This window comes from Diabrotica undecimpunctata, chromosome 3, assembly GCF_040954645.1.
Source record: "Diabrotica undecimpunctata isolate CICGRU chromosome 3, icDiaUnde3, whole genome shotgun sequence".
Classification (NCBI taxonomy): domain Eukaryota; kingdom Metazoa; phylum Arthropoda; class Insecta; order Coleoptera; family Chrysomelidae; genus Diabrotica; species Diabrotica undecimpunctata.
Window position 1 is genome coordinate 22011091 of NC_092805.1, and position 27014 is coordinate 22038104.

The 27014-nt window shown below is 32.7% G+C and overlaps 1 protein-coding gene across 8 annotated transcripts in view; it reads right to left on the reverse strand.

Annotated features, from left to right (window-relative positions):
- The window catches only part of dsh (Segment polarity protein dishevelled), an 80573-nt gene that overhangs the window by 43478 nt on the left and 10081 nt on the right, over positions 1-27014 (reverse strand). For 7 of the 8 annotated variants that reach the window (XR_011950297.1, XR_011950296.1, XR_011950295.1 and 4 more), the window contains exons 6-10: positions 26302-26430; positions 23320-23414; positions 23051-23182; positions 21920-22185; positions 18610-18817 (exon numbers count right to left, since the gene is read on the reverse strand). Coding sequence is in view for 2 of the 8 variants with exons in the window: in XM_072525511.1 (XP_072381612.1) it covers positions 18610-18817; positions 21920-22185; positions 23051-23182; positions 23320-23414; positions 26302-26430 (830 nt within the window). In the remaining 6 variants the exon portion in view is untranslated. Of the gene's footprint in view, positions 1-337; positions 12085-18609; positions 18818-21919; positions 22186-23050; positions 23183-23319; positions 23415-26301; positions 26431-27014 lie in introns of those variants that run through there. The other variant, XM_072525512.1, reaches the window with a different exon arrangement.

A 27014-nucleotide genomic window follows, 5' to 3' on the forward strand; every position in this document is an offset into this window, starting at 1 on the left:
AAATAGTGCACATATTCGAGAAGCAGTTCCTCAGTTAGCGAAAGGCAGTTATGCCTGCAGTATCGACTTAAATACCGCCATGCTTTAGTCCTAGACGAAACAATTCCAGACCACAGCCTATAAGCCCGAAAAACGATGCAACATTACAAATTAATTTCAGTGAAGTCTAATGATTCTTTTTGATAATATTAGTATTTCTTATTTTCGGATGTACTATATGTAGGTACCAGACTGAAGTACCAGGAAGCAAACATGCACTAACATAAACGCGCATCTACCAATATTTTGCGACATGCATACATTCGTGTGACACAAATAAATGAAAGAGGATGCAACACTTTATTTTTATTATTAACAATATAGTTTATTATTAAGTTAACAAAATATAATAATATCATTGTACAATGTATTTGGCACACCTATATAACATTTTTAGTTATCATTAATAGTACTATACATTAAGTCTTTAAGGGTTTACAAACATTGGCACATTCTAAGCATCCAAATTCAATTTCAACTAAACATTAAATACGTACATAAGGCTTTTACTACATGTTGGGAATTGCGTCACCTTTTATTCTTTTCTTAATTAAAACTTCAACCAGTTATTACCGAAAAATATTTCAAATTTGAAGATGCCATGTATGGGTCTAATATTTTGTAACTTTGTCAAATACTGAAAAGAATATTGTTGACTTTTAAAAAATATGTTTTCAACAAATAAAGAAATAAGTAAAAACGTAAGCAATAGTGTGACAGTTTAGTTTATGTTTTAAAATAGCACGACTAAAAAAATATTCATGTATTTATTAAATAAATTATTTCTAGATTTTTAGGTCACACATGTACATTTAATATTGGTGACAAATCCATCATATTTAATTAATTATGATTATGGATATCTAATCTAAGATCTAAAATCCCGCTTGAATTTGGGAATACTATAGTCGTGACATGAAGCAATAAACCTACCATTTTTTTAGCAGTTGGAAGGAACTCAATAAAACTTGTTGCGTTCGATTCGTAGGAGCGTTAGGAAACTTTGTGGACTAAAGTGATGATGTGGAAATGAAAATTGCATGATTGAACAACGAAAATGCATTTTTTAAAGTGCATGAAAAATAATAAATTTGTAATTTGGAAATGATTGACGAAAATGAGTTGACATTACTACTCGGGGATTTTTGGGGTCGCTGAACACGAATATCATCCCAACAATGGTCTCCGAGGCACCAGGACGGGCCTCGTTTCTTGGAGTTTTGTGGAAATTCGATACAAAATCAGTGCAAACTCGTTATTCGAAGGCTTTTGGGATCGCTTAACTCGAATATTATGTCGGCGATAGTCTCCGAGATACCTAGTCCCCAGGAAGATACTCATCTCATAGAGTTTTATGCAAATTCTGTAAAAAATCAGTTCAAATAAGTCACTCGGGAGTTTTTTTTTATAAAAAGTAACTATTTTGAACAAATGTCTTCATTTTCTTGATCCACCGTCTCATTTTCTTTGTCCATCGATTAATTTTCATGTTTTTCGTTATTTGTGCAATTAACGAATGCACAATTTTTGCACTCGACACTGCAATGTCACCTGTTTCCTACATACACAAGAACACAAACGGTTTTGCATCCGAAAGATATCAAGCTGGTGATGCTTGGTTACGAAAAGTGTCATTTTTCTGAGAACTAAAGTTCCCCTCTTCTCCAGTCTGTGGAGTTAAGCCATTTTGCTCTCAATAAAGCCAGTTTTGCACCTGCAAATAAACTCTCTTCAAGTGCTGGGTAAACGCATCGGCTGTTTGACCGGGAGTATTTTGCCCTGAGTCGTACTCTGTTTATACTCTTCTGGTTTGTTGGATTTTCTAAAGCTGAGACATTGCACATTGCCAGAAGTGGTTGGTCGCCATGTTCAACTAGTTCATCTACGTTGTTTAAATTTTTGTGCATTTAATATTGTCTGAATTTTTTTGAAAGGTATTAAAATTTTATTTTACCTTGGCCCAAGGTAGCAGATACCGTATAGCAACCTGTTATCGCACGCAGCAATAAAATATTTTCTTGCACAGATAGTAGGTGCTCCAAACTCTTAGAAGAATAAAATTCTTCCGGTTTATTTTGTCGGATAGGTTTCATGAGGCAAACTTCAATGTCCGATGGAGTAAGGGCAGTAAGTAGCACGAGTATGTCATTATCTTTTGAAACAATAACTATTTTTTTACAAGTATTTTTTGTCATTTCTATTGTTGTGGCTACTATTTGCATCTGTTTGCATCTGTAAAGCACTGTATGCTAACAATACCTACTTCAGTCAATGTACGTTGTAGCATTTTAACAATATGATTTAATTCTTTGTATTAAGTACTCATGTTTCTTGAGATATTTTTAATGGTATAGTTTCAGTGAAATTCACATCGGCTGAGGCTACGTGGCGTACAGGTCGTGTTCTTTCTGATTTTTTAGTTGTTATAGTTTCATATTCCTCAAAAGCTAGATAAATTTATTACCATAATTCTTACTAATGTATTTAATCTAATTTGTCATAATAGAGGAATAGTCCTGACCTAGTGCCCATTTCACTTTCTGAAACAATAAACCTCCATCAATTACATTCTTCTTCTTCTTCAGTGTCTTATCCGGTCCGGATGTTGGCGATCATCAAGGCTATCATGGTTTTGTTGACTGCTCTACGAAACAGCTCCGCGGAGGTCACTAAATTAAGCACTTCTTTTTCTTTTATCAATTACATAATGTGTTCTAATAGGATCGCGCGTATTAATAGTAACTTTTTAAAACATTGCATATAAATCAGATTTTGTATTTTTACACATTCCTAACGCGATCAAATATGTCTGTGGAAAGGGTGAAAACTCCCATTTTAGGTATTTTTGCATTTCTTCATTTTTTCCATCACACAAATCGTATGAAATTGTACATCAAATTTCTACAGTCTTTTTATCTAAGGTGATCTTTGAATTCGAACAAGCAATAGTTTTCAAAAGAAATATTGTTACGATTATCAATGAATTAGTGTTCAAGATACCCAAGTAACGAGTTTGGTCTAATTTTATATCGAATTCCCATAAAACTTCAGGAGACGAGGTTCCTCACGAGATCAACACTGGGTACTAGGAACCATGGAGACAGATTTTGTATCGATTTTCCATAAAACTCCAAGAGACCAGGGCTATTTTGGACACGCCTCGGAAACCAGCGCCGACATAATATTCGTGTTCAGCGACCCTGATAACCCCCGCGTGTTAATATTGAACTCATTTCCGTCAATTATTTCTGAATTACACACGTATCATTTTTATCACTTCGAAAGGCACTTTGGAAAATGCATTTTCCTTGTTCAATAATGCAATTTTCATTTCGACATCATCACTTTAGTTCACAAAATTTCCTAACGCCCTTGCTAATTGAATGCAATAAGTTTCATTGAGATCCGTCCAACTGCAAAAATTGGTAGGTTTTGGGCTTTTTTTACTGTTTCATTTCCTCTCCTACATGGGTACAAGAGAGGCACTATTTGGATTTAAGGCGCCAATTCAAAGATTTATGAATTTTAATCAATCATTCTATATTTGTGTCATCGATTGCAATAAAATAGAACTACTTGTAAGAAAAATATATAGATAAAAAATATATTGGAATAATAACCTATTTATATTTTAATCAAACTGTTAATGTCAGAATGAGAAAACAATTTTCTGAAGAAGTGGAGCTACATTTCTGAAGAAATGGATACAGAGAAATTAGACAACACGCACACTTTCCTCATTATTATTCAATTTATATTCAGAAGTAATAATTCAAAAACCACTTAGAAAATAAAGATTGGAATAAAAGCTAACGGCAGATCTACTAACATTAGTTATGCCAATGACACCATACTAATTGCACACATCAAACACGACTTAAAAACACTCCTGGATCAGGTAGTAGATGTCAGCGAAAAAAGTTAACACATTAAAAAGATAATTACACAAGCCCAACATCTATGAGGTAAAAGTATAAAAAGTGAAAACAGGTGCATATACCTTGGTACGATGGTTCAATGACAAAATTGTAAGGTCTGACAAGATATCTAAGGGAGTCATGAATATTCAGCTCAGCGGAGTGGTATTGTTCCGAGATGTGAAATTTCATAAACAAGGGATATGAGGTTTTATGAAACCATCCCTTGTTTATGTTTATACGCCTCGGAACAATACCACCCCGCTGAGTTGAATATTAATGAGTCTCTTAGATAGATTGCTAGACTATAAATAAGGAGATAATGAGAATAACGGCCATACAGAACAAATAAGGTGGTAACTAGACAAACTAGAGCTATATTTGATAAAATGAGAAAAGTGCTACGCAGTAGTGACCTTGGTTTACGAAATAGAGGCCAGGATTTTAAAGCAGGAAATAGTGAATGATTAGAAGCATTTGAGATGTGGACCTACAGAAGAATATTAAAAATAAGTTGGGCGTAGAGAATACCAAGAGTTGAGGAATTGATACGAATAAATAAATAAAAGGAAGTAATGAATATTCGTAAGAAAAAAAAGTATTTGGGTCATGAGATGAGAGAAGTTAAGATCAGGATAAGGGGAGTCAGAGTCATACTTTGTCAGACGTTATAATGATAACAGCTTCGTATTCCTTCCTCTTGTAGTAAGATATTTCTGTATTTCTGTAATTACAGCTCTTTCGAAACTTCTGATATTCAATTTTATATCGCGATATTTTAACTCTGGTTTTCCTTATCCTCATGTATCCCGATTTTCTGATTTGACATATTTATTTGTTTGTTAACTGCTTCTATGCAGTATCTATCGCAACATGTCTCTATTGCTAGATAGCGAAGTTCATAAATAAGTTTATTATGTGTTACCTACTTAGGTCATATTCGAGGAGGAGACTTTTTGTTAGTAATTTGCTTCAAACCCATAATATACGAGGTATATTATTTTCTTGTGTTTATTAATTATTACTTTCATGCATTTCAGGTGTATTACATTTGGCACACAAGATTTCTTCATTGACTTATTTTGACACAATATATAGTACACATAAAAAATTGTAGGCTTCGATGTATTTTAAATACTGACATATTAATACTGCCTTTATCTTTTAGTGACGTAATTCCTAACTTACCGTAAAAACCATTTATAATGCAAATATTGTATATCAACACATTCAATTGCGATTTCCATCAATTTATGGACAAATAAAAATTCTGCCTCATTGTTAAAATTAAATAGATCGTTAACTATAATTAATTTAGTACCGCTTCCCACGAATTTTAAAATTATTACTAATTTAAATAAATATTAATTTAAAAAATAATTTACTAAGTACACTAACACGATGGGGCAAAATCTTTAAAAGTACTTTAAACAAACCAAAATGAGACTGAACCAGTTTTTGTAAGTGTCTTTGCGAATACACTATAAATTTCCGATGTGTAATTTGAAACATCAGATAATAAAGAATTTCTTTTACAATTTGAGCTTTTTCAATTTACTACTAGGATCTCTAATGTAAAAATAAAGTTTTAATGTGATGAAAATAAACACGACGGGAATCTATCTGTCACCACAAAAATCAAATCTGGCATGAACCCAATTTCTTATATGACGAACTCCTAAAAATTTACTTGAATAACCTTAGCCCCTATATAATAACCCACTATAGACGGCATACAGTTTCCAAATAGCCAGTTCCTGCAGGATATCTATAAATCTGTGCAAAAAAAGTTCATTGATGCAGTGGCTCAACCAAAAATAATTATTTCTTAATACCAGAGGCACAAAACAACAGCAGAAAACTATTGTCAACATTAAATAATATTATCCATTACTCACAACATACAAATGATACAGTAACAATTCATGAATTACAATATCATAATAATTCTACATTCAATAAAGTTCAATCTATGAATCTATCACATATCTAATCAATTAAATCAATACTTTTCGCAAGTAGGAAAATCTCTAGCAAATAACATACCACCTCCATCAAAACCTCCGGTAAATATAGCGGCAAGAAAATACTGCTTGAATGGCAACAAATCTCGGAAAATGGATCAATTTCAAACTTTATGAAAATGGCAATAGTAGCACCATTTTATAAAGGAGGGGACTCAAAGCACCCTGGAAGTTATCGGCAAATATCTCTTTTAACAGCCATGCCAAATATATTTGAATAATGAGTAAATTACCAAACTACAATTATTTGATTCATCCAGCTAATGGCTTAACAGGCAATATAATTTTAGACATAATTCAAGCTCAGTCTCTTTCTTCTGCTACTGATTTAATTACACACATATACAACACAATAGATGAAGAGTTAAGCTATGTATTTGTATCACTAGAGTCGTAAAGAGCGTTCGAAACACTTGACCATGACACAATTTATTCAATGCTTATTTCAATGCTTAAACAATCTGGGATTGCTCTAGCTTTGAAGTGGTGGACAAATTCACATACTTAGGCTCCCGGATGACCAAGACAACTCCATAACGGAATAAATCCAACGAAGAATAATTCTAAGTGCTGTTTTGAGCTGCATAGACATATGAATAATAATAAACTTAAGCCAGAAAACAAAAATAAGAATATACAAAAACTGTACACTGCCAGTGCTGACATATGGATGGGAAACATGGACCATCTCCAAGGCAGATTAAAAGCTCTTGCTTATAATTGAATGAAGAATCCTGATAGGAATATTCGGTGGCATCCGTGAAATCGGTATAACTGCGAAATATAACACAAAGACAAACAGATATCTGGTGGTAAAGACGGGATATCTCTCATAAAAATAGGAAGACTAAGATGGGCAGGATATCTAGCAAAATCACAGCAGAACAACCCTCCTAGATGAATATTTATGTCACAGTCGATGGGAAGAAGACGGAGAAGTAGGACAAAACTTGACGAAAGGGTGGTGTAGACGAAGATGCTAGAAAAATAGGTCCAGCAAACTAACAACGATTGGCAATAAACTTGAAAAGGTCGAGCCTCTACTATGGGGCTGTAGCACCATTGATGAAGATAATGATGGGAGTATTTCAGTTACCAAATACAAAAAGTGTTATGTAATAATTGTGTGCTGCAGAAGATACTGCATGTGAAGTTCCTCAGGTTCGGACCAACACTTTTCCTGATTTATCTTAATCCAGTATCCAATTTACCGATACAATCAATGTTGTATCTTTATGGTGATGACACTAGTCTTCTGTATGCCAATAACGATTCCACAAAATTAGAAACTGGTGTAGAAAAGGACTCGATTAAAGTAGATGAGCAGAAGTATTACAAACTTGCAGAACAAAGTGCAGTTAAACTTTGGAAAATTTAAATTTAACAGAAATGACATTACCAAGTGTCTCGAATTGTATATAGATAAACGACTCACTTGCGAATAACACATATTATATATATATATATATATATATATATATATATATATATATATATATATATATATCTCATAAAATAACTCCAGCAGTACAATAATTGGAAGAATTGCTAAATTTATAAACCTTCCTCTTCTTAAAACGGTGTATTATTCTCTAGTAAACTCACATTTGTCTTATTTAACTATCATATGGGGTAAGGCTTATTACAAACAGCTTCTCCCTCTTATGGTGTTACAGAATAGGGCTGTTAAATATGTTTTTCAACGGTCACCAATCCCTTCATGAAGACCTGTACTGTCCCAAAAAAGTACTGAACACTGGACTCATATGATATATATGCCTTTGTAAGTCGAAAGCGCTCAACTAGAAAATACATGTTTACGCACTTCAAAAATACTTTTCTTTTCCATTCTTTGGTTAGAAAAAAACTCCCTTACATAAAACTTCAAGTTACACAAAAAAAGTATTACTCCAACAAAATTAGAACAAATTTGGATTCCGATAAAATATTTTTGATACACAGAGGAGAGTAAAAATAACAATTAAGAAGCTGCACCAGATATAAGAGTATACTGAAGAGGCACCAAGAATGGGTTCACAGCTTAAAACTATTTCAAGTCTCTTATTGATTCGTTTATTAAATTTTTTCTAAAAACTAAATTTAGGCAAGTAGAGACATCTAAGTTGATAGCACATGCTAAAAAGTTATAAATAATGTAAACAAATAAATAGAAACGACATAAAAAGATGCTGCAGCACCATGCAACGTCTAGCTTAATAAACTTTAAACCATTTTTCTTATTTTTAGAGTTAATTTATATTTTTTGAAAATTATTGTGAAAAATTATTGAATGCTTGTAATTACAATATCATATAAAAATTAATAGGAAAATCTCAGTAGTTGGCTGTATACCATCGTTTAAAAAACTTATACAGAAGTAAAATACTTCTCATTTGTATGTATGTATAAAACATTTAATTTAAAATTTTTTTAAAAAATGTCGTCAATATTTACACAGGTGCATAACGTGACGTTTTCGATCTCGTTCAGATCATCCTCAGTGCTTTCTTTTGTAATTGAAGCTAACACTAAAAAAGTAGCTGTGACATCAACATATGGTTTTACATGTTTCAAAATTTAAATTCTAATGTGACTCTAGGTCGATGACATTGGATAAAGATTTAATATTTAAACAGCAACATGTTTCTTTGATCGACTTGAACACATGGTGCTTGTAGGTTAAAACGACTTGGTCTGTGTGTGTTTTATACCTACATACAAATGTAAAGTGTTTTACTTCTGTATAAGTTTTTTACAATATCATACTTTTATAGTGTCGAAAGTTACTCCCACCTAGTTTTGTTATACCTCATCTCAATATCTTACTTCCCGTTTTAGTGAGAAGAATATTTTTTACAAGTTTATACGGTAGGCGCCAGTTACGAAGATCCAGCGCAAATCCTTATTTTCGGACCGATTCAATCCGAGCGCCTTATTTACATAATTATTCACGAAGTCAGTAGCGCAGCGGTAACTATTCAGTGCCGTTAATTATATAAAAAGCATAATAACGCCACTGTTCACCTCTTCGGATACAGTCGGCACACGCAGGTTGGATCTTTCTATATGGCGTTTACAGTAAATTATATTATATCTCACGTCAATGTCTCAACTTCTTTGGCGAGAAGAAGCTTCTTTAATATCTGTCTCAATACACAAAGCACACAATACAAATCCAAAGCATTTCCTTCAATGAGAGGGCGGAGAGATAAATCTACCTTTACCTCAGAGGTATCTTGGAGAATATAATAAGGTCACTAGTCAACAAAAAATAACGTATTATATTATGTAGAAGACGAAACCCTTTTCTTGTCCCATTTCGTCTGCTCGTCATCTGTTAATGATTTTTCCGATTGCGTTATTTTTGACTTAAGCTCTTTTTCTAAATGTTTTATCATATCATTCAATCGTAATGTTTCAAAAAGCATCTATATAATTGGTAGAAACACAATCCGACACTAAGAAAAGAACAGGAACAAATCATTGAAAATCGAGATTAAATTATGAACACTGTAGATAGTTTTTACAGCCAACTGTACAAATAACAAGTAATATGTCCAGACTCGACCATTACCAAAGATAATTAATCAGGGATCTGAAATTTTACCGCCAAAATGAAGTTCGAGAGAAATGAAAATGGAGATCAGTGCACCAAACAAAAAATGAAGTTCAATGCCAGAAATGAAAAACAAAGTCCCTCGGATGCGGTGAAATAGATGCCTTGAAAGTGAATATAGAAATAAAAATATGGCGTACCCTTGCCAAACTATTTAAAATATGTCTACAGGAAGCAGTAACACCAGTTAACCTGTAATTAGACCTCCAATACAGGTTAGTTTTAGAAAAGGCTGCGTAACAATCTATCATTTGGTAATAAAAAACCTTCAATAGAAAAGTTTACTGAATATAGTAAACCACTAGCTTTAATATTCGTGGATTATGAAAAGGCCTTCGACACCATAAACCAACAAAAATGTTGGAAGCCTTGACAGAATCGTATCGGTATATAAATATTATTCAACACATATACCAAACCTCCACTAGAGTGGATTATTGTCAAATATAAAAATTCCAGAGCAAGTCAGGGGGACACGATATCACCCAAACTGTTTGGAATATATATGTAAAAAGTGCAAATCTGACCGACAAGGCATAAATATAAACGGAGCAAAGCTTAGTCATCTGAGGTTTGCAGATGATATTGTGCTAATAAATAGATGAAGCCAAGGAACTTCTAAATTAGCTGTACCTTTCCTGTTTAGAATGGGAATGGGAATTGAAAATCAATATGTCTAAAACCCAGGATGACAAATCTTGTAGTCAGTGAAAACATATGTGTAGAAACAAGATCCATAGACCAGGCAATTGCCTATAAATAACTAGGTGCCGAGATTCACGGAGGAAAAGATAATCAAACCGCTGAGATTCTCTGTCGTATATAAGACTGACTTGGACAGCCTTCGAAAAGTTGAACCATGTTGTCAAAACTCGCTCGACTTACCAATATGTATGTCTTAAAAGAAAAACTTTTAATTAATGTGTGTCAATGTTGACCTATAACGTTGACCATGACGAGGAGAACAGAGCATAAGGTCCGAGTGGCTCAAAGGATGATTAAGCCTGCTATGTTGGGCGTTCTTCGATGAGAAAAGACTCCAAACCGCCAGCTACGAAGAATATCAGAAATTGATGATGCTTTACAGATGATAATAACAACTCTGAAATGGAACTGGATAGGTCACGTGGCTCGAATGACATAACAGATGGATAACGCAGATACTGGAATGGAGACCGAGAGATGATGCCTACTGAAGTAGAGGTCATCCACCAACATGATAAACTAACGATCTAAAACGTTGCCAGAAATACTGGATACAAGAGCCACAAAATCGAAACTTATGAGAGAAATCTATGTCCAACACTGGACAAGGGAAAATTGAAGAATGTAATTGTGGCACGCGTTGGAAAGTACATATTATATGCACAAAAGATCCATAATAAACAGTGGACAACTGTGTGAATCTTAAAAATCTGTTTCTGACAACCGATACATAACATCAACACATGTTAAAACACAGAACTGTCCAATCTGACTAGTGTTTCACTATGTTTTGGGCCTCAGCAGACCTTTCAAACAACCAATTATTTCGAGCAATGAAAGTATGGAAGACTTGGTAGCAAGTCACATTTTTTATTCAAGATCGAAAACAAAATGAGGGATCAATTTTTTTAGGTCCTTGAAGGAGTGGTTGGCGCAATTAAAGCGCGTGTTTTAAAATTATATCTGGTTAGAGTGGAAGAATACTTCGAACCTTTATTTTGACACATGTCAAAAGTATAACGATCTCCATGGAGAGTATTTTGAAGAATAATAAATGTTTTCGGTCCAGTCTTCCTTGCTCGAAAGGTAAGACGTATGTTCCTTTTAGGTGAAATCCTATAACATCGACCAAGTGTCACATTTAACCATGATTATCATGCAATTTAAATGTTTTTACACCTATTTTCGCAGCTAGTTTCAACTAATCTTAAAATGGTTCACTGATGATGGTGGGATTGGACCGAAAAGGTTTTGAAAAATCGGAATCTAGAAATCTTTACTTCTTTGTAAGATTTTTTAAACTATGAACTGTGATTTACTTAAAGTACTTTACTTAATAATAAATCCATTTTCAAGGATAAATATCTGTTTTTACTTGTCCTCAAAACTTAAGTAGCAAATCTAGTAGATGATGAATTTTTTGAAAGAAACGTCTTTATTACAACTATTTCTCATGTAGCATTTAATATGTCAAAATTTCTGTGTTAGATAATAAGTGATGCAATAATAATTTATGCCTAAAAGAGGCACCGTTTATTTTGTGACTTAGAAATTAATCTGGTTCTATAAAAACATTGACTAATAAAAGAAATAAATAAGAAAAATGGTGAAAGTAATAAAATTGATTCGTAAAGTAGCATATTGAAATAAAAGTCATCCGCCATTTCAATATGCTACTTGTACTAAGTGATCTTAAGTTAATTCAATAAGTTCCAGGCAATAAAAGTTGAATTTTCAATATCGTCCACCTCGACCCCTCACGAGGACTGAATCAACAGAACATCTGAAAAAGAAGGGTTTTATATTCTGATGTTTTGTTTGCCAAACATATTACATACCTATACTAGAAGGACAAGTATGTCCGAAAACTACAACTAGCGTTTACTGTTTTTATCACCAAAATATCACTGAAATCACTTGTATATACCATCAATAATTACTACTTATCTACGAATATTAAAAATAAAATTTAAGTATTTTTAAAAATAAGTCTTAAGCATATTAAAAACGGTGTAAATTAAATTATTCAAAATTGACATTAAAATTCAAACAATACAGAAAAAAAAATGTTTAAAATATTTAGAATGTTAATTACGAGGACAAATATAAAATTATAAAAAAATATTTCGATCACTTCCTTCCGAGAAATCTTTAAGCCCTACATAAACTGATTTTTGCGTAATCATATATAATTAAAACCCTGAAAAATTATATGAAAATATTTAGCTAAATATGCTGGTTTATTTTAATTTTTATTGGATTTTTGTGGCGGTCGTGGCACAGTGGCTATGTTATTGGCTTTACAAGCTATCTACTCCGGCCAATATAGATATTTAAAATAACAAAAATTCCCGGAAAGACATGGGGTTTACCATTACAAATAAAGTTTTAAAAATCATACAACAACAATGGGCGGGGGTTTTAAAAACCTTTTCAAACATTTCTAATTTGTGTGTATTTGTCCCCTATAAAGTTGGAAATATTAGTTTTTTTAATTGCTTGAAGAATAAGGACTTTTGGTTATGAACATTGATTCTGTGCGATTGGTATTAATTCTGTACCCTGGAGTCAAAATTTGTCAAATACAAAAATTAAGAAAATGTACTTTTATGGTGGGTAAAAACCTTGAAAACGAGTCTTCAGAATATTAATGTTCAATACCAAGCCAAATCCATATTAACGCTTACAAATTGCCCATAGTATAAAAATCAGTGTGATATTCAAATTTAGTCAAATTCTGCCAATTTCAGTTTCAATATTGGGCAAGTCCATTTCGACCAATAGTAACACGGGACTTGCTCACGTGACTATACCATTCTGAATCAGTTATCTGGTACTTGTCGATTAACGACCACGCGGAGAATTTTTTCTAATTTTCTGTTGTAAAATTAAGTTAATATTACTGAAATATGGATAATTCGATAGAGGAAACAACGCCAAACAAAAGTAGAAAAAGAACAAAGCGACAGGAAGATACTAAACGTGTAAAATTGCAAAGACAAAGGTAAGAAACTTTCAATCTTACAACTGTATACTAGCAGGGCTGTACTCAAAATTATTTTATACGCGAAACTTCTTGCATTAAAACATTAGATCAATTTAGGGATATACTAAATCAATGTAAACAGATATTTGTTTTTATGTTTTGTTTGAAGAGTTATAAAATATACAACAAAAAAATCCCGTTTAAAATAATGTTTACAAGGTAATTATACCGGAGAGATACCATTAAAAATGGTATCTCTCCGGTTTCAAATATTATTATAAATTTTTTCTTACAGATACTCTGCCTCATCATTGCCAGAACAGACAACTTGTAAACATAATTCTAAGACATACTCTTGTCAGAAGCTTACAATGCGAGATATAAAACAATTCCATAATGCTTGTTATGGACAAAAAACGAAAAGTTATCAAGACAGTTTCATTGTTAAATTTGCAAGGCAGTTCCAATTCAACGAAAACGTATTGTGAATGGACACGGTAATGAACGATTATTGTCATTTACATATTTTGTTAGAACTTGGGAAGCACAAATTATAACCGTATGCAGAAGTACATTTTTAAAAATACTTTTGATAAAGAAAGGCCGAATAAGGGGAGTCCTTCATCGTTATCATCGTACCGGAGAAATGCATACTGAAACTAGAGGTGGTGATAGAAAAACAACGAAGTTTCAAAGTATGAAAGGTAATATAATACAATTTATTAAGACTTTTAAATGTGTTGAATCTCATTACAATAGAGCAAAACTGATTTAAAAATATTTACCTTCTGAACTCAATATCTCCAAAATGTACAGGATGTACAAAGAGTCATATCCAAATACTCTTTGTAACTCTCATATTTTCGTCATGTATTCAATACAAAGTTTAATTTGGGATTTGGAAGTCCCAGAACAGACGTGTGTTCTAAGTGTTTGAAGCTGGACGGAAAAATTAAGTCTGAGCAAAATGCGCATGAAAAGACAAATTTAATTGTGGAAAAACGAGTCCATAAACTAAGGACAAAAGCTTTTTATCAATTGTTAAAAGAGAAGAAGCCGGATTTGAAAATAATAACGTTTGACTGCCAGAAAAACCAAGTTCTCCCCAAAGTTCCTGACCAGTCTGCCTATTACTCACGCCAATTATATATTTATAATTTTACCATTGTGGAAGGTAGTAGCTTTTTAAAAAATGTTAATTTGCAGGGTATAAAAGTTTTGCGTCTTGCCTCTGACGGTTTCGGGGGGCAAAGTAAAAGCTCAATTATTTTAACAATGTGCATGAACTGGTTGACTACAGAAGTTCCTTATACAATTGACAAGATAGAGTTGATATTTCCAGTAACGGGACATTCGTATCTTCCCCCTGACAGTGTGTTTGAGGTTATAGAAAAAAAAATTTTAAAAATGGAGACCTTTATATCTCCAGACGAATATGTGAAAGTTTTTGAAGAAACTGCAACAACGTACGATGTTTCAAATATATCTATAATAGATTTTAAAGATATGGCGAAGGCTGCTCTGAAAAACACCCAAAACTTTCATTTCCAAATAACAAAATGTAAAAGATATATTATTACACTTTCTAGCAAATATGTAGTCTCCGGCGAAGATTTTTATAAATCCGATATTAGCAACGCTTTTAAAAAAAAGTGTAACAATTAGCTTCATTTAAACTAAAAAGACTAACAACTGGAGTTTCAGTTAATGCTGCTAAAATTGCAGATGTTAAAAAGCTGTTAGAGAAACATTATGGAGTGGACTGGATTGATAGAGGAGTCGAAAATACAAAATTAGCATTTTATTTTAATATTATTAATAACACTACCTTGACAGAGGTCCTTGAAGAAGATGAATCTTGCTGCAATCATGATCAAAACGACGAAAGTGTATGAGTTTGATATTTATGAAATGTTGATTTTTTTTTTAATTCGATAAATGTTTGTAGTACTAGTTTGAATTTATTTAATAATCTTATTAATAAATCTGAAAGTATCACGGCATGATACCATAGATAAGAAATAGCAGAATCCGTACCTGTTTATAGTGGCATTTTGTTAGTTTCAGATTTAGGCAAATCCATTACTGTAATTTTCAAAAGGGGTCAAATCCTCTGACATCCAGTGCCAAATTTTCAAAACTGGTCAAATCCAATTTAGTAGTAAAAAAAGATATTTACTATGAGTGTTCATATTTTAAGGTTATGTTATGATTTAAACTTTAATTATTTTTTTACTGTATTTCAAGATATTTTGTTGTTTTTATCAGGGTTATTTCAAAATAAATCATTCAATTTATTTACGAAGTTGAAAAATATGTAAATTAATGTTTTATTCTTTTTTCGTTGCCAGTGATTTTATCCTGTTAAATACTAAAGATATTCTTTTCTCGTAGTTTAAGTTGTAATACAACATTTTGTGGAAACCTTTCTACAGTCGGTTCGCTATTCATAGTCCGAACTGTCTAGTGAATTGAGTAATTATTTTTTTGCGAAGTTAGTTACTTTTTGACAGACTAAAAGTGGCTGGAAATTACTATACAACGAAGCACACGTACTCATAGCCAATATTAATAGTAAACAAACTAAATAGTAAATAAAATAGAACTTTACGAATTACCAACAATCAATATTTATTTATCTGCACCATATAATAAATAGTTATGTTGAATTATAACAACTTAAATATATTTTTTAAATATATACTAGCCAAAATTTTATGGGTTTAGTATACACTTCCATTATTTATACTAATTTTTCTTTTTTAATGAAAGGAGTCTGTAATAAAAGTTTATTTAAGCTGTGTTCCTAGCTACTGTGCGCTAGGAACTTTTGTGTTGTAGGTCTCCAGCTATGAATCTGTCAAAATATGCCCGAGTTGAGCGAATGGACCTTATCAAATTGCCATAATGAGTGTGTAAAAAATGTTTTTTGAATGTTTTAATAGTTTTTGAGCTTATTTTTTAGATCTGGGCATATAATGGGTAGTAAACATGTGTTAAAGATATCCAGTATTACTAATTTTTTTAGTAATGACAACAAAACTACTAATAATTATTTAAACTACGAGAAAACTAATATATTTCGTCTTTTAGGGGATAAAATCACAAGCACTTAAAAAAGATTAAAACGTTAATTTAACTATTTTTTAACTTCGAAAATAAATTCAATGATTAATTGATTAATTTTGAAATAACCCCGATAAAAACAACAACAAAATATATTGAAATGCAGTAAAAAATAATTCAAGTTTTAATCAAACCATAACATAACCTTAAAATATGAGCATTCATAGTAAATATCTTAATACTTTGATATTCTTACATCACAAATTCACGAACAACAAATAATACCGATCGAACAGAATGAATGTTCATAACCAAAAGTCCTTATTTATTCTTTAAACGATTAAAAAAAAACCAATATTTCAAACTTCTTATGAGACAAATACACACAAATTAGAAATGTTTGGAAAGGTTTTTAAAACCCCCGCCCATTGTGACGTCAGAGCTTAGGCAGTCCATTACCCGCAGTTTAAAGAGATTATGGTCTGAAAACTAGTTAAAATGGGAAGGAATACCACTATGTCTAAGAGCAGCCCAATTCTAAAGTCAACGTTTTAATTTATAGAATGTAAAATATTCTGATTGTTAAATATATTAAATGTCATCGTATCTAACAATGTATATAGCACTTGAAATACAACCTTTTCTTATGCAACTAATACACTTTCAGTACAACAGTACACTTTCATGCAAACCTCTGTTGTCTAGCCACTGTTTATAGTAGCCGTTAAATATAATTTTTTTCAAATTTTTAAGATCCACCACCATTAAGTGAACCTATTCTTCTACATACAAATCACCAAATAATTCCGCTTACAAGTGTATAGAAATACCTGAAACCTCGAAGGTCACTCAGCTAGAAAATCAAGGAGAGGAAACTTCAGTTGAACGACTTCTTGCAAAGAGTAAACATCCATTTCAAAAGGTACATTAATATTTTTTTAATAAACATGAATATTACAAGTGCCGTGAAAAATAGGACACTAAGTGCACAATCCCGTGAAATTATACACAATGGTTTAGCATTATAGATTTGTTATCAATTTTACTGTGAAACAAGTAACAAATAAAAAACCGAAAATCCTTTGAAATCCAGATTGATCTGACAACGTCGCGTAACCAAAGTTCTCGATCGGTCTGACCTTATCGGTTTCAGATATTTCTGTCGACCTGTACTTCACTTATTTATTAATTCATTCTTTTGCAAATACATTGTTATATTCAATAATACAATAATATAGATATTATTTCGCGGTTATTTTTTATCTATTTCTAATACATTCAAAAATAAAATTCATCCGAACTAATGAATTTGTCTTACATTTTAGTACTTTATAAAATTTCGATTTCAAATTTACGTTCAATTGAAGTGATGTTCACATCACTAACTATAAAATGACATTACATCGATTACACTAAGGCACTGATAAAGAATGTGTGCAAGACACATTGCCAATATGTATCAGACTCAACCGCGTCGAACAGTATTTACAAAAATAGATACATCTACTTTATTTCCTAGTCAGTGGTGGGCCATCTATCGCGAAAAAAATTGCACAAACAATTTTTAGTTACACATTTTGTAGTATGTTGTATGTTTTAAATAAAAATTAAATTTGTAACATTACAATCCTGGCTCTACAACTTTTTGTGGGGCGTGGACTGTTCCAAAGACCACTTTTCATTCCTTATTATTTTTCATATTGGTTTTCACGCGGTTCCAATTTCTTGGTTCTAAGACCAAAAACTTAAAGTTTTTAGTCCTTAAATCTTGTTTTGAGACTACCTCTCCTTCTATTCAGTCTGTGGTTGTATATGAATTTATATCTCGTTGATTATTAGAGCTCAAAATTATAGCACTGTGTCGTTTTATGTTCTATTATGCAAGCTAAGCGTTCTTAATCGCGTTTCGTCATCCTTTAAGTTAAATTTTTATGTTACTTGAAATCTCACAGCGATCTACTAATCAATTCCTTTTTTCTGACATGCATGCGTTTATTTAGCGCGACTAAATACATCATTCAGTGCGAGAACACTACAGAGCACTGTTAAATGCCCGTTGTTGTATAATTTCGGTATATTAAACACTATTTGTTTAATGTACCGAAATATTTTAGCAAACTTTCAATGTTGCGAAGTTGCAAAAAGGTAAAGCTACACCAGACGGAAAAAATGATAAACAGTAAATCCTAAACTTCATTATAAAAGGAAAAATAAATTTTTCATTAAAGTAAATAAACAACAAAAGAAATAACTTACCGCTTCCACTTAACACTGATTCTTCCTTATTGTAACCGTATACTGTATTCTCACTATAAAATGGCATCGGCATGTACTCCAGTGGATTGTATGTACCGCTATATGGCATGTAGTTAGGAACATTTGGTAAAGGTCCCACACTATCTGTATCACCCTGTATTTTGAGGTTGGTAATCGCCGAACAAAGGTCACCGAATATGTAATAACACTGAAAAAGAAAAGTCAACAATAGTTGAGTCATAGAAACTGCATAAATTTTAACATATATAGTGACTCTATTTTTATGTTCACTGAAGTGACACGAACGAGCACCGAATTCATGTGGCAGTTGTACTAGTAGGCGAGCGGTTTACCCCTATAAGCAGAGCATCAACCGACTAAAATTATTTTTGCATTTCTAATGCACCAAACCTTTTTTATTCGATTCTATATATTTTTCCAAGATGAAATGTATTTTTTTTTTAATTTTTACAAGTGTGCCGGCAATTGTTATTAACAAATAACTTATACAAAAAAGCAATTTCACCGAATTGTTTCGGAATCAATTTTTTTAGGTGTATCTCATCAAAATAAACACTTTTTCTCTCTTGATAATTTTTCGAAAAATGCTTCCTTTTCGAGTTATTTGCATTTTTTTGTTGAAAAAATGCCCTAATTAGTGATTTTTGGGATTTTTTTTTCTAAAAAACTACTGAATGAATTGCAATTTTACAAATAGCTTTATAATCTTTAAACCGTCGAGTACAAGTTAAAATATTTTGACACGGATAAATGGTTTCTATCTCGCTAAAAACGTGGACCCAAATTTCTGGTGCTTTCGAACCTCGAAGTAAAGCATATGTGATAGAAAATAATCAGTATTATGATTCAAATTTAGAATGTAATCACTTAGAAGCAGATACTATGGTTATTTTTCACGCTTTTAAATTACAACAGCAGCATTTGGATAAAAAAATTCAAATTATTGTTAAATCTCCAGACACAGATATATTTATTTTACTTTTATCTCATTATCATGATTTCACAAGTGAACCACTTTTATGGTTTCATACAGGAAATATTGTAAAAAATGTGGATCGTTCTCGATATATACCTGTACATCAAATTGCAAAAGAAATTGGAAAAATAATGTGCAACAGTATCCTAATAATGCATTCTATAACAGGTTGTGATACCACAAGTTATAAATATTATTTCATCTCTTGATCCATTAACCCATGGTTGGACAATGGAAAATAATTGTTTCGATTTTAATTATTTTGAAGGCGAAACTAGTTTAGATATGTTACAAAAGTATTTCTGCTCATGTACCGGAAAATTTTCTACGAAAAATTGTAATTGTATTTCCTATAATTTAGAATGCTGCGCAGTATGTGCATGTACACCAGAGAATTGTAAAAATGTTAAAGACGACTCTATTGAAGACAATGAAATCAGCTTATTAGATGGAAATCCTGTTGCTGCTGTACACACTTAGCGGTAGACTGCTCGAAAGGCATATTCGAAATATTTGGGTCCACGTTTTTAGCAAGATAGACAAAAATTATCCTTGTCAAAATATTCTAACTTGTACTCGACGGTTTAAAGATTATAAAGCTGTTTGTAGAATTGCACTTCATTTAGTAGTTTTTTAGAAAAAAAAATCCCAAAAATCACTAATTAAGGCATTTTTTCAACAAAAAATTGCAAATAACTCGAAAAGGAAGCATTTTTCGAAAAGTTATCAAGAGAGAAAAAGTGTTTATTTTGATGAGATACACCTAAAAAATTTTATTCCGAATCAATTCGGTGAAATTGCTTTTTTGTATAAGTTATTTGTTAATAAAAATTGCCGGTCCACTTGTAATAATTAAAAAAAAATACATTTCATCTTGGAAAAATATATAGAATCGAATAAAAAAAGTTTGGTGCATTAGAAATGCAAAAAGAATTTTAGTCGGTATATTCTGTTTCTAAGCGTCTTTTGAGGGGTAAACCGCTCGGCTATAGGTGTCAGTTTGTTTCAGCTGTAATAGATGTAAAAAATTCCCTTTCGGAGAATCACTTCCCTTCCTGTATAGCGGTTATATGTGGTTTATGCATTAGTTTGTCACTCTAAAATTAATTAAGGTTTCTAAGTTGGCAGAGGGTATGACCAGAGTGTATACGAAGTGAATATTCACAAATCACTTGGGAGGTTACGATAGGGGAACGATATTTATTCAAAGAACAGAAAACTTCGACCAAACTAATAATATTTGAATCGGAAACAAAAACTATTTCTAAAATAAAAAAAAAATCATCTATTCCTCTGCGAAAGAAAGATCTAAGAAGAATACTTCGAAGTCATCTAGAGAGGATATAAGTTTTAGATTTAACAGAAATATAAAGAAATATCAGACGGGAGAAATGTAATATTCTTCAGAAAAATATGTAGTCTAAGATGGGCGGAACACTTGTCAAAACTGGACGTTTCGGATGAACACCACTCAGCGAAACTGCTGCGGAGATTTGACCGATATATCTGATATTCCATACACGCATAAGAGTAGTTTCGACCAAATAAAAATTTTAATGATATCTCACACATATTGTGTGTTCACACAACATACATCTCTGTCAGCAGAGATTATTCCAGTTAAGCAGAAGTTAGAAGAACATCAGTCATCAGTGACCTTGCCGAAACGTCGTCAAAACAGTGGTTTTTCTAAAACGGGGGAGAAATTCTAAGAGATCTTAGATACAATATAATTAACCTTTACTTGAATGAAATTCTACGATATCTTAGAAGATATGAAAACCTACAGTCAAAGCGAAGTAAGTTGCTGTGTAATCTCAGTTTTTTAGAACGCTGCTGCGATGAAACTATAATACCTACTTGTACGAAGCTGAGTTTCCACAAAAACAACTAAAAATATCTTAAAAAAGAGCAAGACTAACACTTATTAGAGAAGCCGAGTCATCGATAAAATAAATTCAGAGCTGTTAATGCTATACCTCACACTAAGTAACAAATTCCATCTTACTCTGTGGAACATCTTCGACAAACTCACAAGCTTTCAATCAGAAACAGATGCTGATAACAACTTCTTAAAACTTACTTTGGATGAAGCTACAAATAGTGTCATTTGCAAAGGATTCAATTTTTCTATTGCATCGGCACAGATTTCCGTCGAAAATATCATTAGCGAAGTGGAAACTACTATCACTAATCTACTATCCGAAATAGCCGAGATCATAAGACAAGATGTATCACAAATATTAAGAATAACCAAACCACCGAAAAAGAACTTAATAGATAATATTGTTATAATATCTACTAATTACTTACTTGTTCCGAAAAAGTGATCTTATTCACGGTGTGTCTGATGAACCCTGCTTTGAGAAGGTGAGAAGCATATTTTCTGGCGTCCCTCCTCTCTGTAAAACCTTCGACGTGTGTCAATAACCAATCGATCATGTCGGTGCCGATAAATGCATTAGGAATCGTTATTTTCAGCCACATTCTGTCCCTGATTTCCAAACCGCTGTCGGGCCTCTGCATGGCTTGCACCACTTGAGACATCGGAGAGTTGACAGATAGTGGTTCTTCCATGTCTGAAATGTATTTATACTTGCTCACATTAAGAAGGAAAACAACAAAGGTTAGTGTCATTAAGGTAAAAAATATTTTAGCATCCTACATCCTTTTAGCTACAGAAAAAAAATCAATTGGTTAGTAATTATTTCTCATGACCCCGTTAATGATACATATAAAGTGTAGGATAAATATTTTTTCGGCTAATTATCTTGAGAATAAACAAGAAATAACCGAGTTAGTAATACATTTTTGAGAATCGTCAAATCAACATATTTCATCCCTGCTTCCCCTGTTAGCTACCACAAACGCAAATTGTTGTAAGGAGAAAAGTTGGGGATCTCGTCAAAATGAAGCTACTCACGAAAAATTAGTTTGTTATCTAATGGGAATTTGTTATCAATCTACCAAAATGGGAATAAGTTAAAATATAAAAATTATCGAGACACAACATAATTAAGGCCAGAACTTGGAGGTGAGGGGTCTATTTGGTCCCCAAAATACCTTGTCCATAATTGAATAGTGGGAGTAATTCAAGAGGAGAGGTTTGGTTGTTGCCCAACTTATTGTTTTTATTTGACCTGTCGTATTTTTGAGCATTTGAAAAATGTGCTAGGACAATCAAATTTGCGCGAATTGATTATTGTAGCTTACTATTGTTATCAGGAATAAGCCACAATTTTACTTTAAAATAACTTTATTTTAACGTTTTGATTTCCACTTCAGAAATCGTGTTCAAAATACAAAACATAAATAAATAATATTTATTAATGTTTTATATTTTAAGAACGATTTTCGAAGTGGAAATCGAAACGTTAAAATAAAGTTATTTTAAAGTCAAATTTAAATGAGAAATGTCAAAGAGAAATGAAAGTGAATACATACCCGGACCTATGAGGCATTCCCGTTCATTGGCTGGTATTGTACTGGCAATTGATGAGCTGGAGACTGTTGAACTACTAGGTGGTCTTGCTACTGGATCGCCTCGCACTGCAGCTGTGTGTGCCACCCATGCACCTATAGTTATACACATAATGCAGTATTTCCAAAGATATGCCTTTTTTTAAAATAGATTGAATATAAAATAACACTTTAATTAATATTTTTTATTATATCGGCGATAAAATAATCTATGAAGCAAAAATGGATCTTACCCGGGTCTATAGGTCTAACAGGTTCAGTTCTCGGTATTGTAAAGTATCCCTTGGGATTCGGATCCCAACATTTGGCAACTACTAACTTAATGGGTCTAAAACATCAAATAAAAATGAAATATTCATCTACAGCTGTTGATTGCTACATCTCAATTTTATAAAATATGTATTATATGGAAGTATAAAATTTTGTTATATAGTTGATAGTTAGATAAATTCCTTAATAAATTCATCTAAAATTAAATTGAATATTTTTAATTTCTCTCTATTTTTAATGTAAATGTTCTCTCGAAAGGAATGATTTGTATTATATAGATGAAATTATTATTTATCGTTAATATATTTTGGTTCATCTTTCTTGTTTCTTGTTCCGCAATCCCTTGAACAAAAACATGCAAACATTTGGTAGAAACTTCAGTCAAACAAAATTCCTTCAAAGAAAGCATTGGACTACTTTGTTGACGGATCAGTTTGTAACAACGGAAACTGCAGCCTATAGACGTGGAAAAGGACAAAAACGAGTTAGGTTATGCTGAAGATCATTTCATAGTCAAATGCAAAATGAAACAGAACATGCGAAACTTCAAGAATAAGCAGATTCTTCAGGATAAACTCCTGGAAAAGCAATTAGTTGTCAGGCTGCCAGCCTGACAAGATCATTGCATGTGGTCAATTTAAGGGCTAAAGGAGGTGCGAAGAAGCGTTCGTGGAGATTACTGAGAACAAGAGATCACAATAACAATAACGGGAGTTTTTAAAATTGGAGGCACTGTCTGCTTGGAAAGAAAACAGTGATGTAAAGAGACGTTTCAAATTCATTTATTGGTGTAATTTTGCCAATAGCCTAAAACACGTCAAAATAAAAGGAGAACAATAGTTCTATTAAAAAATCTTAAATTCTAATTACATAAAAACTCATATCAGTTTGTGTTAAAATAGTTTAAAATTGAAATTTCAGATATTCCTCACGACAATAAAATACATTTCTTATTAAAATTTCCTTAATTTTAGTTTTAAACTGAGTTGTGGGAAGATCCTTTAAGTTGATCCAGTTTGACACCTCTTTAGCCTCCAGTAGACTGGAACAAGATCGCATGTGTGTCTAGTGTTATGGTCGTGCACCTCTTCATGAGTCTCAAAGCGCCCCCCGCTCCTCTTAACAAATATATGGTTCTCATAGATATACAAGGAGGGCACAGTAAGAATTCCCAGAGTCTCATAGGCCAATCTGCAATCATCCCTAAACCCAAGGCCTGCAAGAACTCTTATTGCCTTATGTTGCAAACCAAAGACTCTCAGCATTTCCGTCGGACGCCCCAAGACCAAGATTGCATATGTCAGATGAGAGTGAAAAATGGCATAATAAACTATTCGTAAGACCTTGTGTGAAACGCCCGATCCTAGATTTCTGAGCACATATAGTTCTTTGATAGGTTTTTGCTCAGTCAATATGTTGATCCCATTGAAGCTTGGGGTCTAGGTGTACTCCAAGAAACTTCACACTTATCACATCTGCGTTTTCAGCCTGGGCATCCCTAAGAGCAAAAACAGCCCTGTTGGTCTTTGCTTCATTAAGCAGGGGCCTGTTAACACAGAAACACTCTTTAGTATCTGTCAGTGCATACCTGGAACCCCTACGGGAGTCCTTAAATGTGTTAGCTGGGAAGGAGACTGTGGTGTCATCGGCGAAGAGTGTGTGTGTATGTGTAGCGTTTGATTCAGTGCTTGTAAGCTCATTAATATATTATAAATAGTATGGGTCCAATATTCAATCAACAACTTGATACTCTGTGGACAAAAGTTGTACCTCTGTAGTTTCTTCAGGAGTACCCCATGGTCCATACAATCAAACGCTTTACTCAAGTCACAAAACACAACAGTGTTGAAGTGCAATCTATGAAAGGATTCCAAGATGCGGGACACTAGGTCAAGAACGCCAAGAGTTGTGCTCCTTTCCTTGCTGAAACCGAACTGTGATCCTGAACAATAATTGTTACTTTCGAAAAAGCTTGTGATTTGCAAAGCCATGGCCTTTTCTACTATTTTAGAGACGACTGGGAGCAATGCGACAGGCCTATAGTTCTCAGGGACGGCGATTTCTCCTTTTTTAAATATGGGTGTTATAATAGCGTTTTTTAGAACTGTGGGAAATGTATTCTCTTTAAAGCATTGATTTATTAAGTGTTTAAGAGGGCTTATGTTAATTTTTTTATGACATTTATAAGCAAGTTTTTTTTAGCGGAATGGTTTGAAGATGGCGAGGAATATGTTTTGCACTAGCTAAGTAATTCTTTTCCTGGAGCAATAGGTGAGATTCCTTTTTATCCATGATATCCGTTGCCATTGCATGCAGAACGAGAGAATATCAGGGAATAACAAGAATAGAGTAGTCATCCTACTTTCCACAGATGAATTGTATTCACGATTAATTGTTTATGCTGATAAATCGAGGCAGTTGGATCAGATCCAGCATCCTCTCAAATATTAGAAAATCTGGCAAATAAATTGCAAACAACTTGCACAGCTATACCTCAAAACTTGATCGATAATTTAATACGAATCATTCCAAATAGAATACCAACAATACGGAGGGGTCCTAATGCGTTAGTTTTTTTTAAGAAATTTGCCCAGAAATGAAAACTATACAATAAAAGGACTCATCCTCAATCCCACTTTTCGTGAGCTGTATATTTCTTTAGAAAATTGATTTTAATGATTCAATTGGCGGTCTTATATTGTAACAGAATGTCAATGGGGGTTTCTTTTATATTAACTGCTGACGATCCAGTAATATCAACTTCAACTGTTAAAGAGTGTATTTGACTTACAGTCTGATGGAAAAAATATCCGTAAAAAGATATTCGAAGAAAAAATTATACATTCAATGGTAATTATAAATAAATTAATATACAACAATGTTAAATATATCTGTGGATAAATAATTTGCAGTAATTTGTAAATAAAATCGACAAAAAAACTTACCCTGGTTTTTGTACAACTTCCCTTAATACTTTTACAGCTTCGTCATTTGACATATTTTCAAAATTTACATCGTTCACCTGTAATATCATATCACCTGGCTCTATCCTACCATCTAAAGCTACTGCCCCCCTAGAAAAATTAACGGTCCTTAAAAAGTAGATCTCTACAAGATTTGCAATGTTCCAATATACAAAGTGTGTGAAAAACGATAATCCGTCCGCATGTTACCCAATGCAGAATTCAAATGTAAAATTTTGCAACATTAGAAATCCTAACATTTCCTACTTGGCAAGGAAGTAGGAAATGTTAGGATTTCTAATGTTGTTAGTAGATGGCGTTATAACGTCTATGGATAATTATTTTTATAATCATTGTACTATGACGGGAGAGACTTAATTTCGATTAAGCCTCTGCATATGATGCTCGATGATACCTAATAAGGTTGAAATACATATACGCAAATGGCCGAGGCCTCTGTATTGAAATTAAATCTAAACCGTCTTTTTGTTTTCTGTAAAATTTTGGATTTCATTATTTCGAGTTTTTGTCCACATATATGGATTGTAATACTGCGCATATATGACATTCCGTACCGGATTCTGTAGGTATGTGATTTCTACATTGACTTTACCAGGTAACTAGTAATTGTATCACTATCTTGCCAGTTGGTGATTCAATTAGCTATTACTGTGTCTGTTGAGATTATTGCTGAC